The sequence below is a fragment of the Bolinopsis microptera genome, chromosome 8, assembly GCF_026151205.1.
Source record: "Bolinopsis microptera isolate Bmic1 chromosome 8, MBARI_Bmic_1.0, whole genome shotgun sequence".
In the NCBI taxonomy this organism is placed as follows: Eukaryota; Metazoa; Ctenophora; class Tentaculata; order Lobata; family Bolinopsidae; genus Bolinopsis; species Bolinopsis microptera.
The window spans coordinates 16126132-16146495 of NC_087079.1; the positions used below are offsets into that span (position 1 = coordinate 16126132).

The 20364-nt window shown below is 37.3% G+C and overlaps 1 protein-coding gene across 1 annotated transcript in view; it reads left to right on the forward strand.

Annotated features, from left to right (window-relative positions):
• The window catches only part of LOC134820195 (uncharacterized), a 79942-nt gene extending 67559 nt beyond the window's left edge, over positions 1 to 12383 (forward strand). Inside the window, exons 28-41 of the mRNA XM_063830418.1 lie at positions 435 to 577; positions 1055 to 1141; positions 1267 to 1442; positions 1671 to 1804; positions 2489 to 2581; positions 5210 to 5306; positions 8183 to 8413; positions 8952 to 9069; positions 9312 to 9467; positions 9576 to 9753; positions 9889 to 10013; positions 10278 to 10438; positions 10565 to 10716; positions 10927 to 12383. Coding sequence (XP_063686488.1) covers positions 435 to 577; positions 1055 to 1141; positions 1267 to 1442; positions 1671 to 1804; positions 2489 to 2581; positions 5210 to 5306; positions 8183 to 8413; positions 8952 to 9069; positions 9312 to 9467; positions 9576 to 9753; positions 9889 to 10013; positions 10278 to 10438; positions 10565 to 10716; positions 10927 to 11698 — 2623 coding nt within the window. The 3' untranslated portion in view covers positions 11699 to 12383. The remainder of the gene's footprint in view (positions 1 to 434; positions 578 to 1054; positions 1142 to 1266; positions 1443 to 1670; positions 1805 to 2488; positions 2582 to 5209; positions 5307 to 8182; positions 8414 to 8951; positions 9070 to 9311; positions 9468 to 9575; positions 9754 to 9888; positions 10014 to 10277; positions 10439 to 10564; positions 10717 to 10926) is intronic.
• The last annotated feature ends 7981 nt before the right edge of the window (positions 12384 to 20364 follow it).

Here is a 20364-nt window from a genome sequence, read left to right on the forward strand (position 1 = left end):
ATGCGGGGAAGTTTTGAAATATTTATAACGGGTATAATATGTCCAGCATTTGTTCAGCAATACTTCTCAGTCTTTTCTGCCGTATAAATATACATTTTTATTTGGCTAATTACTTTAGGATATACATTTTACATTACGGTAGACATATGATATTTCCTCTCACTCACACTGGTTTCTACAGAATCTACAAATGTGGGGATAGTGGTTACCATGGCAACGATGAGTTGGTTGCTATGACAACACCGAGATTGTTGCCACGGTAACGTAGTGTTTTTACCGTGACAACATGGTGTTTTTACCACGGTAACAGTGTTTTTATCACGGTAAAACAGTGTTTATTACCATGGCAATAGTGTGCTAGTTACCACGGAAACACAGTGTCAGTTACCACGGAAACACAGTGTCAGTTACCACGGTAACACGATGTTTCTTAGGTTTCACAAGTGCGGAGAGTGCGGATGCGGAAAGTTCCTCCAGAACCCACTCGGACCTCGAAACCCCTCCTCGGGAGTTGCCTTTATTGGAGCCTCTCACGGCCTCAGTCTCCTGGGTCGCTCTCAGTTGGAAACTTTTGAAAGTAAGATAACACTTTACTGTACCACAATTATTTATTATAACCACCATTGTACCGTATTCTGTGTAAAATTATCTTTATCCCGGTTACTGCGACAAGTAAAAATGCTCTTATTAGGGAAAGGAGTTTACTCGACGTTTCAATGTAACTACATCGTATTCATGATCTAAAAACAAGTGTTAAAAATTAAAAACGTAAAAAACATATATCTGAGGCAAAATTGTACCAACTAACCAACTAACCGTATTTCCACCGACCAAGTTAAAACGGTGTAATTAGAGCCAATTAATGCCGCCTATACCGATATCAATCTTTAACCATGTCTACACCAATTTCCAATTCCATTCGCCCGAGAAATTTTCACTATTCTCGCCATCCGAAAACGCAAATATTTCTCGCTTTTGACATCATCATGAGTCATGACCAATTTCTCCGAGGAGCCTCAAAAATGGCGTTTATTTCCAAAGAATAATCCCTCAGGCGGAGGAGACAACTCAGAGCCAGCTGTATCGGAGGACGAGGACGAGATGATATGTGATATGACTCACAGTAACTCCGACAGAACAAGTATTATTATTAGTTAATTGATTGTTAATATCTTGTAACCACCAAGACCCAAGACAGATCTTGTCGCTTATTCAAAATAATTGGTGAGAGTGTTCGGTACCATAGTAACCCAGGTTTAATTGCAGGTGCAGGTAACAGTAACAATAAAAGAGTTACGATCGGTAAAACCACTGAGATGGAGTTCCCGTTTAATGGTCGTCGGACCACGTTGCTTGGGAAACCAAACTTTGCGGAGCTAGTCCCTCCACATAGAGCATGTCGACCTTCACTAGCTAGTGTTAAACTAGAAGCAAAGTTCCAGGTATTTTACCCTTGCTTGTTAGTGTTAAATTAGGAGCAAAGTTTCAGGTATTTTACCCCTACTTGTTACCTTCACTATCTAGTCAGCTAGTAACTTCAATTATGCCATATTATTTTACATTTATATATAATTGTTATACTATATCATATTTACATAATCCTTACAGAATCATCACACTGCGCATCTATCATTCTATCGGTTAAAACACAATGTCACAACTTCTTTCAGAGCACCAAATGTGAAGACAACTTTAAGACACTGATAAACTACAAGAAGAACTTGGAAACATCAGATACAACAGGAAACAAGTATTCAGAAACAGATACCAGACAACCAGACGATTACAACTCGGATCAAGACAGGTAACTCATCTCCCTCCCTCCTTCTCTCCTTCTCTCCTCGGCAAAACTTTCTCCTTTTCCACTCTGCTATTTCTCCTTCTGTACTGTTATTTTCTCCTCATCTCTTCCCATGCTCTGTCAAACTAAAACTATCTTCTTATCTTCTCGTCTCCCCTTCCTCCCCCTCCTCTCTTCCACTCTGTAAAGGTCTTCTCCTCCCCCTCCTCTCCCCTTCCTCCCCCTCCTCTCTTCCTCTCTGTAAAGGTCTTCTCCTCCCCCTCGTCTCCCCTTCCTCCCCCTCCTCTCTTCCTCTCTGTAAAGGTCTTCTCCTCCCCCTCGTCTCCCCTTCCTCCCCCTCCTCTCTTCCTCTCTGTAAAGGTCTTCTCCTCCCCCTCGTCTCCCCTTCCTCCCTCTCCTCTCTTCCTCTCTGTAAAGGTCTTCTCCTCCCCCTCGTCTCCCCTTCCTCCCTCTCCTCTCTTCCTCTCTGTAAAGGTCTTCTCCTCCCCCTCGTCTCCCCTTCCTCCCCCTCCTCTCTTCCTCTCTGTAAAGGTCTTCTCCTCCCCCTCGTCTCCCCTTCCTCCCCCTCCTCTCTTCCTCTCTTCCTCTCTGTAAAGGTCTTCTCCTCCCCCTCCTCTCCTTTCCTCCCCATCCTCTTCTCCTTTCCTCCCCATCCTCTCTTCTGTGCTCTGATAATAAATATTTCAGCGGTACAGGTTCTGGTATGTGTAGTGACGATGAGGCTGACAGGGCTGATAAACTTAACACTCGCAGGTCCACTTCTGAGAGCAATGTCTTCAGGTAGGTCGCTTTACCGATACATACCATGGTTAATCGTATAATGAATTACTTTTTTATGCTTATTATTTTCTTATTTGCACTGACAATCTGACATTTGACTTGTATTAAATTTGTGATTTGACACGAGTCTACATGATGAACATTACAGACCGTTACCGAGAATTGCAGTTAATGGGCTGTAAGTAAAGAGATCGCATCTGATTACACACTAAATTACACACTAAATTAATACTATGTATTCAGATGATTAGATTATAACCACGTGACTCAAACTAATTAAAGATGAGCAACTGATTAAAATTTGTAGCAAAAAGTAAAAAAACGATTATATGTACAGCGTACACTTATCGTCTAGCTATCATGGTTACTAGAAGGCCGATTGCCCTGGTTACCAGTTATTCTGGTTACCTGTTACCCTGGTTACCTGTTACCCAGGTTATCAGTTACCAGTTACCCTGGTTACCTGTTATCCTGGTTACCAGTTACACTGGTTACATGTTACACTGGTTCCCGTTACCCTGGTTTTCAGTTACCCTGGTTACATGTTACCCTGGTTCCCGTTACCCTGGTTTCCTGTTACCCTGGTTACATGTTACCCTGGTTACCAGTTACCCTGGTTCCTGTTACCCTGGTTACCAGTTACCATGGCTACATGTTACCCTGGTTACCTGTTATCCTGGTTACCTGTTACCCTGGTTATCAGTTACCAGTTACCCTGGTTACCTGTTATCCTGGTTACCAGTTACCCTGGTTACCAGTTACCATGGCTACCTGTTACTCTGGTTACCTGTTATCCTGGTTACCAGTTACCCTGGTTCCAGTTATCATAGTTACCTGTTACCCTGGTTACCAGTTACCCTGGTTACATGTTACCCTGGTTACCAGATACTAAGTTACACTGGTTACTTGGTCTCAATTAACATTTTATACGAGTTTTTTTCCCTACTCTTGCCGAAGGCAAAAAGATCGTAGGGAATAAGTAATCGGGTTTGGATAATATGAGGTGGCCCGACAGTCCTACGGTGTCGACAAAAGTCTGCTCCTTCGCAATATATACCACTCCCCTATAATAATTAGGTGTATAAAAAGAGTATATTTTGCGCGCGCGACGCTAGTTATGTGTTAATTAATTACAGGCATAACAACCAGTTTTTGGTGCTTGACGACTGTTACACAGGTTTCCATCGGGTTACAATTTACTCTAATTCGTTAATATAGCATATTAGTCATCTGAGCGGATCAATCATCAATAATATAAGTGTTATTTTGGTGAGACAAGCTTAATAAATTACTATACCGAGGGATAAAATTCAGCAAGTCAAAACAAATAAAATTATGATATCAGCTGATAAACTCGTGGCTGATTATTAAACAGTTGATCGACACTGAATAGTAAAAAGCGAATACATAGTTGAGAACAAATGATTAGATTATAACCACGTGACTCAAACTAATTAAAGATGAGCAACTGATTAAAATTTGTAGCAAAAAGTAAAAACACGATTATATGTACAGCGTACACTTATCGTCTAGCTATCATGGTTACTAGAAAGCCGGTTGCCCTGGTTACCTGTTACCAGTTACCCTGGTTACCTGTTATCCTGGTTACCAGTTACACTGGTTACCTGTTACCCTGGTTACCAGTTACCTGTTACCCTGGTTCCCGTTACCTGTTACCCTGGTTACCAGTTACCCTGGTTACATGTTACACTGGTTCAATCATCAATATAAGTGTTATTTTGGTGAGACAAGCTTAATAATTTACTATACCGAGGGATAAAAAGCAAGTCAAAACAAATAAAATTATGATATCAGCTGATAAACTCGTGGCTGATTATTTAACAGTTGATCGACACTGAATAGTAAAAAGCGAATACATAGTTGAGAACAGATTTTACTTTACATTTACATCCAAGAAGCAACTAAGATCAAGATTGCGGTACTATGCTTTTAAAGAATCCTATATCAAATCAAATGCTCGATGGTGCTGTAGATGTGTCGAATAAGCATCAAAATGTATTAGTTTATGTTAGACTTAGATACAAATAATAACTAAGATGAGACAGAATATTTTATTACAGTCAATAAAGTTGGCATACGATGCAATAATATGACGTGACATGATACGCATCGTTAACACGAAACAAAACCGCGCAACATATGAAATGATCTACAACCAAACCACATACAAATCGACGGCGACATGCACCTCAGATGTGCGCAGGATTTTTCAAGTTCTGCACGCCTAATATAATATAAACGATTAATGATTATCACGTGCGCCAAACACCACTCTGGGATACAATAAAGTAGAACAATTACATTGTAGGCAGTAGGGAAATTTGATCGTGCGTGGTGTTACCGCGGCGAAATTCTTGTTATTGGAAGTTTCTTCAAAATCTGTAATACTTCTTGATAATTCCGAAAAAGGTTACAAAACCAAAAGATTTCAAAATAATTTCAAAGCTTCACACTGATTAAACGACAAATCTTTTAGCGTTTTATTTAATTTGATCTCCACAACTGGCTATTAATCATGGCTGATTGAAGAAAATCTCTTATCAACAATTACTGTTAGTATCTCTATAATAACTGATATTATATCTATAGTAACTGTTCTCTCTGCAGTACAAGTTCGTCATCGCCGGAAAGTGAAATGTTAGCGGCCCCTTCCCAAGACTCGGATATCGACACAATGAACTCCTATCGTACCAATATGGATCAGGTCTGTGCAGAGATACAGCGTGTCAGATAAGATACGTCCCTATAATTTAGATTAACAGATAAGATACGTCCCTATAATTTAGATTAACAGATAAGATACGTCCCTATAATTTAGATTAACAGATAAGACACGTCCCTATAATTTAGATTAACAGATAAGATACGTCCCTATAATTTAGATTAACAGATAAGATACGTTCCTATAATTTAGATTAACAGATAAGATACGTCCCTATAATTTAGATTAACAGATAAGATACGTCCCTATAATTTAGATTAACAGATAAGATACGTCCCTATAATTTAGATTAACAGATAAGATACGTCCCTATAATTTAGATTAACAGATAAGATACGTCCCTATAATTTAGATTAACAGATAAGATACGTCCCTATAATTTAGATTAACAGATAAGATACGTTCCTATAATTTAGATTAACAGATAAGATACATCCCTATAATTTAGATTAACAGATAAGATACGTCCCTATAATTTAGATTAACAGATAAGATACGTCCCTATAATTTAGATTAACAGATAAGTTAGTCCCTATAATTTAGATTAACAGATAAGATACGTCCCTATAATTTAGATTAACAGATAAGATACGTCCCTATAATTTAGATTAACAGATAAGATACGTCCCTATAATTTAGATTAACAGATAAGATACGTCCCTATAATTTAAATTAACAGATAAGATACGTCCCTATAATTTAGATTAACAGATAAGATACGTCCCTATAATTTAGATTAACAGATAAGATACATCCCTATAATTTATATTAACAGATAAGATACATCCCTATACTTTAGATTAACAGATAAGATACGTCCATATAATTTAGATTAGCAGATAAGATACGTCCCTATAATTTAGATTAACAGATAAGATACGTCCCTATAATTTAGATTAACAGATAAGATACGTCCCTATAATTTAGATTAACAGATAAGATACGTCCCTATAATTTAGATTAACAGATAAGATACATCCCTATAATTTATATTAACAGATAAGATACATCCCTATACTTTAGATTAACAGATAAGATACGTCCCTATAATTTAGATTAACAGATAAGATACGTCCCTATAATTTAGATTAACAGATAAGATACATCCCTATAATTTAGATTAACACATAAGATACATCCCTATAATTTAGATTAACAGATAAGATACGTCCCTATAATTTAGATTAACAGATAAGATACGTCCCTATAATTTAGATTAACAGATAAGATACGTCCCTATAATTTAGATCAACAGATAAGATACGTCCCTATAATTTAGATTAACACATAAGATACATCCCTGTAATTTAGATTAACAGATAAGATACATCCCTATAATTTAGATTAACACATAAGATACATCCCTGTAAATTAGATTAACAGATAAGATACGTCCCTGTAATTTAGATTAACAGATAAGATACGTCCCTATAATTTATATTAACAGATAAGATACATCCCTATACTTTAGATTAACAGATAAGATACGTCCCTATAATTTATATTAACAGATAAGATACGTCCCTATAATTTAGATTAACAGATAAGATACATCCCTATAATTTAGATTAACACATAAGATACATCCCTGTAATTTAGATTAACAGATAAGATACGTCCCTATAATTTAGATTAACAGATAAGATACGTCCCTATAATTTAGATTAACAGATAAGATACGTCCCTATAAATTAGATTAACAGATAAGATACGTCCCTGTAATTTAGATTAACAGATAAGATACGTCCCTATAATTTATATTAACAGATAAGATACGTCCCTATAATTTATATTAACAGATAAGATACGTCCCTATAATTTAGATTAACAGATAAGATACGTCCCTATAATTTAGATTAACAGATAAGATACGTCCCTATAATTTAGATTAACAGATAAGATACGTCCCTATAATTTAGATTAACAGATAAGATACGTCCCTATAATTTAGATTAACAGATAAGATACGTCCCTATAATTTAGATTGACAGATAAGATACGTCCCTATAATTTAGACTAACGGATAAGATACGTCCCTATAATTTAGATTAACAGATAAGATACATCCCTATAATTTATATTAACAGATAAGATACGTCCCTATAATTTAGATTAACAGATAAGATACGTCCCTATAATTTAGATTGACAGATAAGATACGTCCCTATAATTTAGACTAACAGATAAGATACGTCCCTATAATTTAGATTAACAGATAAGATACGTCCCTATAATTTAGATTAACAGATAAGATACGTCCCTATAATTTAGATTAACAGATAAGATACGTCCCTATAATTTAGATTAACAGATAAGATACGTCCCTATAATTTAGATTAACAGATAAGATACGTCCCTATAATTTAGACTAACAGATAAGATACGTCCCTATAATTTAGATTAACAGATAAGATACGTCCCTATAATTTAGATTAACAGATAAGATACGTCCCTATAATTTATATTAACAGATAAGATACGTCCCTGTAATTTAGATTAACAGATAAGATACGTCCCTATAATTTAGATTAACAGATAAGATACGTCCCTATAATTTAGATTAACAGATAAGATACGTCCCTATAATTTAGATTAACAGATAAGATACGTCCCTATAATTTAGATTAACAGATAAGATACGTCCCTATAATTTAGACTAACAGATAATATACGTCCCTATAATTTAGATTAACAGATAAGATACGTCCCTATAATTTAGATTAACAGATAAGATACGTCCCTATAATTTAGATTAACAGATAAGATACGTCCCTACAAAAATTGTACTAAGATTCCATTAAAGTTAAGCACTCACTCGTTGTCTGATTGCGGGAAATATTGATCCTTGATCTTGCCAGATAGAAGACTGGGTTCTCAACAAGGACAGATGTCACTGCAGAGTGGTGATCAGAGAGTTGGTACCCAGCATAGTGCGACACTGGAAGGCAGCCGAGAACTTTGATAACCTCATATCAGTGATGATAGAAGCTGTGGCAGCTGCGGTCTATATGGGGGACAGCGAGGAGGCTTTTTATTGGATAGGGGAAATTAATCGCAGACAAGACGACAAGAACACTGTATCCTTCCAGGTAATTCAACTGTAGTTCCTCAGTGGTTAAATAATATATTTCCTGTCTATGAAAATGTAAAAATTATTGATTAAAAGAATGTGCTGTGATATATCGTGTGTTATTTAAAAAGAATGTGCTGTGATATATCGTCTGTTATTTAAAAAGAATGTGCTGTGATATATCGTGTGTTATTTAAAAAGAATGTGCTGTGATATATCGTGTGTTATTTAAAAAGAATGTGCTGTGATATATCGTCTGTTATTTAAAAAGAATGTGCTGTGATATATCGTCTGTTATTTAAAAAGAATGTGCTGTGATATATCGTGTGTTATTTAAAAAGAATGTGCTGTGATATATCGTGTGTTATTTAAAAAGAATGTGCTGTGATATATCGTCTGTTTAAAAGAATGTGCTGTGATATATCGTCTGATTAAAAGAATGTGCTGTGATATATCGTCTGTTTAAAAGAATGTGCTGTGTCACGTGCTATATCACGTGATATAGCACGTGATATAGCACGTGATATAGCACGTGATATATCGTCTGTTATTTTCAGGTGTCCATGACGCGCATGCAGGAAGCAACAGTCAGGTACTTACAGGGGCAGGCTCACTTCAAGAACAGTCAGATTAATGATGCTATAGACTGCTACAGGAAGTGTCTCAAGCAACTAGGTAAATGTTACCTGTTACCCTGGTTACCTGTTACCCTGGTTACCTGTTATCCTGGTTACCAGTTACCCTGGTTACCATGGTTACGTTACAGATGGGTTAATAAGGGGTTATAATTTGTTAACATTTGGTTGATGGCGGAGAAAGTACAGCTTGGAAATAGGGGTTAAAGTAAGAATATAATTGAGTTACACATTCTGTTATTGTTGTTTTCCAGTGATTTGTATCTCACAGTGTATTTTCAGGAGCTCCCCAACCCTCCTCAAAGATAGAGGCCCATTTAAACCTAACGCTATACGTTATGAAACACATGTTGGACGAAAAGTTCCACTTCAAAGTTAACAACTCCACTTTCAATTACGAGGACGCAGAACGCTTTCACATCATCATTCAGTGCCTTGGTGAGTTCAATTTCCCTTTCACTATCATAATTCAGTGCTTTAGTCATTTTAATTTCACTTTCATTATCGCTATTCGGTTTCACTTTCTCTTTCACTGACATCAATCAGGGCGGTTGAGAGTAGCACTAGAGGTGCAACATAAGAACGTGTTGGCGTATAGTGCTGCTGTAGAACAGTACAGGTACTGGTCTAGCAGTGCCATAGAGGAGACCTCTATGAAGCTGGAGACACTCGCCAACTTCATTCATGCTGCTCAAAAATACGCCCTCAGAGTCCCTTACAATCAGTGCGTTTTTTTACCTTATTCTTCTCTTTACTCTTGCTATCAGTTCGTACTGATCGCAATTGCTCTGATTAATTGGTATTATTAAATTTCCAAGGGCCGTCTTTTTCACGATATCTAATGGATTAACCCGCCCAGCATTGAAGACAAACTGAACGCCTCTATGGAGTTTGAAGCCCTGTCTCCTGATAATTCCATGGCATTGTTCTACGCTTACTTGCTGCTCACTGAGACTAAAATATCTGAGGGTGGTATAAACGCTGGTAAGCTTTGTAAGAATTCCAACGGAATTATACTCAAATTTATAAATTATGTTGGTTATCGAAATTAACTGACAGCACAGGTTGACAAACTGATTGGATTTATAATTAATATTATTTTCCCAAGCTTATACCCTGTCTAGGAAACTTCCAAACTGGGCTCCGTTTTCCGGTCTATTCATTGACATTTGACAACTGAGATAGTGACTATTCAGTGACACAAGTCTCTCTCAGAGTGCACGGCAGTAACTTTCCATTTTGTCACAGGTGTAGAGCACGGGAGTAACGCTCTCCTTCTCTCCGATTCTATGAAACATCGTTTACTGTTTGTTTCCGCTTCACCCAGTTTGGTTCTTGGCTTCTTCTTTAGCAACGACAGGAGCAAACTCGTAGAAACTCTGAAGAATATGAACAGATTCGCTGTGGAGGTAAACGATTTGTCAATCATTTTCTACACAGTCTCGTCTGCAACTAGATTGATATTTATAGATAGTTTGGTAAAATCATTGATATTCATGGATATTTTGGTAAAATTATCCTTTATTTCCCCACAGATTTCCGACCACGAAGGGCAGGCCTGGTTTGTAGCGTTCGCACTGTTCCTGGAGACAGAGCTGTACGAGCAGCTAGAATCCTCCCTCATGTACAGAGAGTATATATTTAGTAGTGTCAGCAGCGCAGACTTTACCAACGATTCTATCGCCAGGTTTATTGAATTTAATAGATACAGGGGTAGTTTTACCTAGACTGGCCCGTGAGGGTGACGCCAGACTGGGAACCAGTGTACAGTGAGAGATCGGGTGTAATTACCCACGTCTAATAATTCACTCCTATACCATTTTTGACTTATAAAAAAAGTCTAAATCATTGCTGGTATTGAGTGTTTGAATCAAAGTCACTGAGAAATAATCTACAGGTTCTGCATGCTGATATCGCTGGCACTAAGTTTTGCTCGTCAAGGAAACGGCCAGCGAGCAACCTCATGGGTAACAGTAGCTCGAACTCTCGCCCCTCCAGTAATCAGCAGCCTGACGTGCGCCTTCTTCCACGCTTTACTACTAGAAACTCTTATACTGCTCTACCAGATGGGATACGATGTTAAGAGGCGACTTCGCTCTACTCTCAAAGTGTGCCTCAAAAATATGAGCGTTTATAATTGTCTACGACCTCGTGTCTACACGTATCTTGCGTTTGTTAAATTGTTGAGAGGGAGAACTCGTGACGCGCACGCCGCCATTGCACGTGCGATGCATTTTGCGGAATTGTACGACCAGAGTCTGGATATCGTGCGGATAAGGCATTGTAAGCGGGCCTGGTTTGGGGAGAAGAAACCTAAGAATTTACTGAATAAAATGCTGCAGCCAGGCAAGAGAGCGTTGTCGAGTAAGAAAGTACACACCTTGTTGGAGGATCAGGTGGAGGTGGGAGAGGAGGAGGAAACTAGTAAAGTTTATACTCTTCCTTTGCACCTGAACAATGCTAACCTCTCTGAGGAGGCACCCAGTAACCCTAAAATCAGCAGCTCCAGTCAGGAGAGCAAAGGGAAACAGAACTCCAGCACCCAGGAGTTTACTGACATCCAGAACCCCATGGGTGGGGTAGGGATGGGAACGATTGCGGAGTGCGAGGAACTTATACTGCCAGATACTGACAGCTCAATTAATCTTATCCTTACCTCTTGCGCTTAATTTAATTAATTTACCTTCAGTTTGTTTCAGTGTTCAGACCTACAGTCGTTATTTACTGGATACGTATCAGAATTATTCTTTGTTAGTTTTTTTTTCGTGACTGCCATGTTGTGGTAGTAACCTCGGTTAACTTTTTTTTAATTCTCAATTTTTATTGATTTTCTATATTATTTGTTTTGTAAATGTTATGTCCTTGAAATTCATCGTTTTGCATCACGTTGATATTGGATATAATTAGTTTGTAGTTACTGTTAGTGTTAGTAACTACTACTGGTAACTAATTATTCTTGTAAGGACCATAATGCAGTAATCCTTAAATATTGTGTGTTGTATTACCTATATACTATTGTATTCCAGACTGTTTGAAATGGCAACTGGTTTTTCAAGAAAGTGGAAAATTTGATCGAGTTTGAAAGTTTACAGAATCATGCATGATTCATGTTCGTTTGTCTGTATGCGAATAAGATTGAAGATATTAATCTAAAATAACTTCACTGTAATTGCCCCAAGTAAACAAAACAGAATGGAATACAATGTCGAACTATACAGAGTCAAACTATTTGTTTAATTTATTAATTTTTTATTTTTGTAATATTTCCAGATATGTACATACGTATAATGATAGGTGTGTTCTTTGACCGGAATTTGTCTTCAATGTAATCAATTTACGTTTCATCACTGAAAACTTGATGTGTATGAATTGTTCCTTGCGCGAAGCGCGATGCTTTCTGTCGCCGTCTACGCTAGGTTTTTATCATACATCACTGAATAAAATCAAAAATCGCCCGACTTTATTATTATACATGTACATCATAGGCGCCTAATACAATTTAATACTTGTCATTTCATTGCCGTTTCACTAGTATCGCGCAGCTGTATCGTAGCCACGCGTGGCTACGATACAGCTGCAGCTGCGCGGCAGCTGTCTACAACTAGTCAGTGTAATAAGCGCCAAGTGCGAGCAAAGAACTTTTTTTCTCCGATTTCGATAAATTTGGTATCAAAATTTGTCTAAAAATGTGAATAAAATAAATCCACCGTGTATGGTGTAGCAATTTTCGGGAAAAATGCTACATGGCGCTTGTTCGCCGCGCGTGCTTTTTTCGCGCAAATTTTTAGTTTTTGGCCTATTACTTTCACATTTTCAGTTAGGCGCAGTTTATATCTCCGCCAAAAGCATCACATTTTAGCATTAATGCGCGTAGTTTTCTCAACTATTTTCACAGTCGCGCCTTCCTGAAGTTACATTAAACAGCCTCTTTTGCTTCCTAACATACCAGTTTACAGGAAGCAAAATATTATATATAAGTAAAGTGCAAGAAACCGAATTCGAACTTGGCACATTAATAGCATGGGAGACGATATTATACATGGGCGATATTTAGTAGAGAATAAACCAGTACCTATAACGGTGTACCGGTACCGGTATACCTACGGGGGTGATATTAGTACAATTTTGTAAGAACACCTCCTCCCGTATTATTGAGAATAAATTTACTTTTCCATACAATTGTGCACTTCAGTCGTATAGTAAACCGGCAGTAAAGCATGAAATGCTTTAATGATAAAAGATTCGTTTGTTACATAATTATGCTTTTTTTGAGTCGAGAAATACAAAATATGATGTTAACAAAACACAACTTTAAAGAACGATCAAAATTCTTACAAAGTTTTATTATAAAACTCTGTGACTGTTAAAAAGTATTAGGTAAATGATTCTTTTAATTCTGCCTTGATGGTCTGTAGCTTTTTCTCCTGTTTCCCTATTCCTAGTCCTTGCTATGTTATTATCACATAATTATTATGGCATAGTAATCAACTCATCGAGACGAAACTTTTAGTACTAATATTTTAAGATTTAAAGGAAAATTATTTTGAAAATTTTTCAAATCTCAAATCTAGTGTGAAATTTTAAAAAAATTTGTGCTTCAAATATTATAATTTTGGTACCAAACGTTGCGTCTGACTAAGTTCATTACGATACTGTTGACATACGTTGCATGCCACTTTTCGCGCGCGAAGCGCGCGCCGCCGAAGGAGTTATAGGCATTTTAAGCAATAAATTACCCATTTTTCGTACTTTGTACATTCTTGTAATGCACAGGAGGCCCACATATAGCTCGACGTTATTTTGCTACACGGTGAATTTGCATTATTCACACTTAGAGGAAACTTTTAGTACCAAATTTATCAAAATCAGAGACAACAAATTCTGTGCCAACTCATGGCGCTTATTACATAGACTAAACGTATGACTCATACTTACCTGGGGACCTCAGGCTTGTAGCGCGATGCGTTACTGTGCCGCGCCGCGCACTCAATAAGGCTTCTCACAGCGACAGCTAGATCGGCGAGATGCGCTACTGTGCCGCGCCGAGCTGCCATGAATTGACATCGTCAATTAAACCTCAGGCTATCATGTTCATTCGGCTATCATGTTCATTCGGCGGAATGACAGGCTGAGCGCGGCCCAGTAAGACTCATACGTGCGGCTGTATCTTGATTCACGATGTCAATCCTTCCTAGCTCGGCGAGGCCCAGTGGTGCATTAATTCGCAGATCTACGGCTGTATCGTAGCCACAATACTAGCGCTCCTACTAAATCGCTCGCCCAAATTTTAAGAAAATTCTTGTGAAAAGGCCCTTTGGGCATAAAAGTATTTTTGGATACACCGTGACGCGCTAGTTTTACAATTAATACAAAGTATTAGTAAACAGAATCTCGTGCCACCTTCGCCGCGATCGTGCGCTACAGCGATCGTGCGCTACTGCATATCGTGCGTTACTAGCAAGCGCGAACGAGAGGGCTCTGGTTAGACAATAAAGCAAGTTTTGACCATTGGCATTATTAATGGTCTGGCCCGTCGCGCGCGGCGCGCTACTTCGTAGCACTTGCCATCGCGGGCCAGTAACATTTCGAGAAAAAAGCGGCGCGCGGTACTTCGAGGAAATTTAGACGAGTAACATCCGTCAAAAGCAAGTCTGAAGTCATGCGTGATTGATCGGAATCAGCGTCCAAAGTACATTTGTTTAATTGTTCAAGTTGGTCTCAACTGTATCTTGAAGATAGACTCATGTGTATAAAGTAAATGGTAAAGTGATTTAGCACGCTCGCTCCCATTACACATTACTTGACGGATGCTACTCGTCTAAATTTCTTCGAAGTAGCGCGGGCCTCTTTTTTCTCGAAATGTTAGCCCGACGGCACGTGTTACAAAGTAGCGCTCGCCGGGCCAGACCATTAACAATGGTCAATCCCATTACTTGTCATACGTTGTAGACCCACCGTTCACTTAGCCATTGCGCTACTGCAAGCGAGAGGACTCTGGTTAGGGCAAAACCCCGCCGTACGAGTGCGCGGCTGTATCGTAGTCACGATCGTTGTAACGCGATGCACTATTAGGCCACGCCGCGCCGCTGCGCATTTTCTCGCAACCATAGTTTACCTGGGGACCTCATGCTATTATGTTCATAAACATATAGAATAGAGATTCGGCGGAATGACAGGCTGAGCGCGGCCCAGTAAGACGTAATACAACTTAATACAAAATCAAGGATAAACACTTTACACAAGTAAACATTATATACTACAACTCACCAAATTTCTCTCTCTCTCTGGTTTGGTCAACGGTTTCTGGCCTCCTAGTTAAGAGGGAGGCCTTCTCGCCGTGCCCACAGAGTGTGATTCCTGCTAGCCACACTCCAGGACTCCCTAAGTATATACAAAAGCATAGAATAATAGATATCAACGCAACAGACCTCTGGAGTCTCGAAGCTGTTACTACCTTGCTCAGAGCAAACCCACTTCAGATGTTCTTCTTCGGCGGGCAGGCGAGGGACTTCTGAGCATGGTCCACTGGATATGTGTCACTATCTGATATAGTCCTGTGTGGGTCTAATGTATGATTGTTTATGAGCCTTGGTGTATGTCCTAGGTGTTTATCCAAATAGATCGTCTCTGTCAAACCTTGTTGACTTTTCCACAAATTTGATGATGAGGTCGAGTTTACTATTGATGAGTTCCTCAATTGTTAGGATGGGTTTACCAAATATCCTCAATCTAGTTGTCATCAGCTGGATCAGTGGCGTAACTTAGGGCCCCGCAGACCCCGCTGTTCACAGTCTTGTGTTTCGAATTTGGCGTTGTTTGCTACCGTCTGGAAGTATGCTAGTGGGCTGTGTCCTGATAGTAGCCATGTTAGCCATCTGATGTGAGTACCTGTGATGTTGATTATCTTGTACCTGTTTTTGTTGAGGAAAAATGTTAGTGGGGTTTTTCCTTTGTCACTGAGTGCCACCTGTTTATACTTCTTGATATGGAGATTGAAGAGGTAATCTTTTATATGGGTGTTGATTATGCCTTCCGAGAGTGGGAGGAAGGGTTCAGGTCCAATGGGGTTCACCAAATTTATGCTGATTAACGGATTGTTAAACAAAATTGCAATATAAATTTAATGTTTTATTTTTCCCCGTCTTCGAACGTTAAATTATATTTTGAGCGCCGCGCGCATCTGAAAAATTATTTTAAAATCGAGCGCTACCCAAAATTTCTTAGAAACCGTCCACAGTCGACTCAAACAGCTCATATAAACTCAGTACTAATAAAGCCCTAGTACAGTATGCAGTACATTAGTAATTTACTAATCTACTTGTGATTAAGTTTTAAGCTTTTATAGTTTCCTTTGATTAATGGAGGATATGATGTAATTTTAAGGTATTGTCACGACACATGACAAAATTGAACAACTTCATCCTACATCTAAACGAATGAAAATATAACAACCACACAACACATTAGGCGTCATTACCCCATTTCCTTGGACGCAAAGGATATTAACAGAAAGATACTTGGCCGGTGGGCTACAATATGCAAGTATACAAACCGCAACTGGGGATTCAGACAACATGTCATTGTAAGGCTAATTGAAGTTCTCATATATTCACGGATCCACTATGCTGGAACTGTCTGGATCAATAATAGAAGTATCAAAGAAATTGAAAGCGCTTGGTATAGGACTATAAAAGCAGCTTTGGGTGCAGTGTTCAATGTAAGACTAACTACAGCTGAAATGATACTTGGTGTGTTGCCACTCAACATATCAAACAAAGTGAACTCAGTGAAGCACATCCTTAAACTGAATATATTCCCGAATAAAGAGGATCCACTGAAACACCTTATTGATGACCAAATGAAATCAGGCAGTTACAGCGCACTAACTGGAAAAGTAAAAGATGTATTTCAGTTTCTATTGTGGAAATCTTCGATACTTCCTGAACACTTCACTAATGAGGATCTAAAAATCATAAATAACCATGATCTAGAAAAACTCACCAGTCTATCAATAAAAGGATGCAGCTACAGTAAATCAGTGATGAAACATTACAGTGAACAGCTTTGGCAATCGTGCATAAACAGCCAGTACCAGCTGGAAGGGTATACAGAGGCACCTACAGTGAGCGCCACAAAGCTCAAGTTTCCGCCCAAAACATCAAGGCAACTTGAAACCTTGTTTCTAAGCTTGTTCTATCCGAACAACATAATGAATGAATTTCTTCACCGCTTCAAAAGCAGTAAATTTGATTCTCCACTGTGTGATTGTAGGCGAGGGGCTCAAAATTCACTTCACCTGCTTACCGACTGTCCTGATGTACAAGCAGATAAAAGGAACAAAATGAGTGAGCTTCTTGAAAGACACCCTTTCCACAACATCAAAAACCAAGGCTATGGTGGGAACTCAATGTTGATATCATGGAGCAGACTTCGTGAGTTCTTTGATCTAGCACTGGAAATAACAAAGGATGCAGAAGAATTCCTTCGAATAGAGATAAAACTTTAAACAGTTGATTATACTCCAACTACCATAACTACACCATCCCTATGATTAGTGAGCCGGGTTCAATGTTAGACCGGACGAAGCATATGCATATATTTCATGAGCCGGGGTCAATGTTAGACCGGACGAAGATATGGCTACATCTCAACAGTGGATAACACAGCAGAGGTTCTATTACAGTTAAATTCTGTTACCTGAACTCAACTTAACAGTTCTAATATTATAGCATATACTATAATATTATGAAGATATTTTGTGTCAAAATGAGGCTGTTTAATCATTCTTACACACCAAAGGTTGTTGTGTGTTTTTTAATTAATTTATTATTGTTTAAAAGTTTATATTGAGAATTTCATACAGTAGTCTATAGACTAATTAAATTATTTACTGGTCACATATATGTGGTTTTAGAATTATATAATGACATTGAACGAACTTATTTATTGCGAATTTAAAGGATTGCTAGTATTTTATTTATTTGTTTTCACTTCTGCACGTTTAGGCAGTTGCTCTTGTGACCAGAGTTTTAGAGTTATATATATATATATATATATTGGATTGGAAATTTTCCTTCTGTTGTGCTCACTTGACACTTTGTCTCTGGTTTCAAACAATAAACTGCGGACAGGAGGTATTTTTAATCGAGTATTAGTCAAGAATTTAAGTCAAGAGTCGAATAGGAGATTATTTATCAATTTGGATAATGAAAAAATAGCAGAATTAGATATAAATTTGGAGCCAGTTCTTTAAACTGGCTTACTTATACTACTTAAAGGGTGTTTATAAATTTTATTTAGTTTCTATTGAATTTATATTGAATTTTTATATAGGGTAATTGTTATATTATGTGTATATTGTTTTTATAGCATTTAATCTAACAAAAAAAAAAAAAATTTGGATAATGATAATATGTTCATTTACTCGAAATAGTTTTTTTTTTTGAATATATCCTAAGAAAAGAGCTTCTCCAATTTCCAAATCAATGAAACTAATAAATCGATGAAACTAATAAATCAATGTTTTAGCTCATTTTACAAAGTCAAATATTTAAAACAATTAAAATTGTATAGTGCTCAATTTGTAAATGACTAGTTGATCTTTGCTATAATGATAATATGTTCATTTACTCGAAATAGTTTTTTTTTTTGAATATATCCTAAGAAAAGAGCTTCTCCAATTTCCAAATCAATGAAACTAATAAATCGATGAAACTAATAAATCAATGTTTTAGCTCATTTTACAAAGTCAAATATTTAAAACAATTAAAATTGTATAGTGCTCAATTTGTAAATGACTAGTTGATCTTTGCTATTGGAAGTTTGTCAAGGACTGGCAGCTAGCGGGGCAAGGAATGCACGGGCTTAGGGGCTATTTGGCACATTGAATAAATATGTCTTCATCCCAATTTTAAACATATCCACGTACTGTATAACACATTTTGACTGTTACACATCACTCACAGTCAGCCACTCTGACATGGTTGACCACCTTCCTTGTGTGCCTGTCCGGGTCAATAAAGCAGTCAAGCATCATGTATGTTATGTTGAGCATTCTCAACCAACAAATGTGGGAACTCCCACGAAAGACCAAAACAGATCTGAAGAGACACTTAACAACATTGGAAAATAGACTTTAATTTGTTTATATAATTTATAAAGCGTATATTATTGCCCACGTTAAGGGGCATGTTAATAATTTATTAAATTATTAGCTATTTTAGATTTAATGATAATAATAATTCCTTGTGTTGTTGGTTGATCATATGAGGGGCTATAAATAACTCATTTCATTGTTATAGATTTTGGGTCAAATGACATTGAAAGATCTTTGCTCTTGAGTCTTGATTTGATTTGATTTGATTTCGGCATGATAACGACCATCTAGCAAGGTCACTGAGGATAGCACAAGACCCAATTGTCATATAGTCAATTTCAGAGTTTCATTCAGATCGATTGAATTCAGTTAAAACAGTTATTTGTATTAAATGATATAAATGTTTCTATTATATCACATGAACGAATTCACATCACTAAACATCCATATGCCACAAGTAGAGAATTGCGTCATTTGGGTAACAGATATTTGAGTAACAGATCTTTCTCTCATACGTCACAAGAAGAGATTTACGTCATGTGCCATCCCTCCCTAGGGGAAAATAAACTTATCAATACATCTTATAAAATCAATATATGATATAATAATATAAATCACAATCAAATATAAATCACAATCAAATTAGATAGAAATCATATCAACAACAATTGTAGTACTGAAAGTTCTATTCCCAAATAAAGCCTTGATATTTAATGGAAAATCATCAAAACATAAAATGAGAATTTGGAAGATTGTTTAGCCATTTCCTTGAACAAAAATTGACGGTTTTGACTGATATTGTTTACCAGTGACTAATCAGTGAGGTCGGTGAGAGTGACACAAGTCGCCATCAAGGTACTAGAACCAGTATATCCGGAGAAAACTTTGATGCAATGAAAATTTTGAATATGTCCTACTATACCGGTACGACATTTTCAAATTTCAGCTTTCGGCGACCCAAATTTCACTGTTTTGACTGAATTTTTCTTGAATGACCATCTAGCTAAGTCACTGAGGATAGCACAAGACATGATTGTGGTACTGAAAGTTCTATTCTGTGAGTAAAGTATGTGTGAGAAAGTTTTAATAAAATTATTGTATATTTACTTTTGAATTTTTTAAATCTAATTTGAGAATGAAGTTTAAAGAAATTTTAATTAGCACTGTATAGTTTAAGATATTTATAGCTTATTATAACCATTGATACAAAGGCCATAATCTTTCGCCAGCTCTCCAATA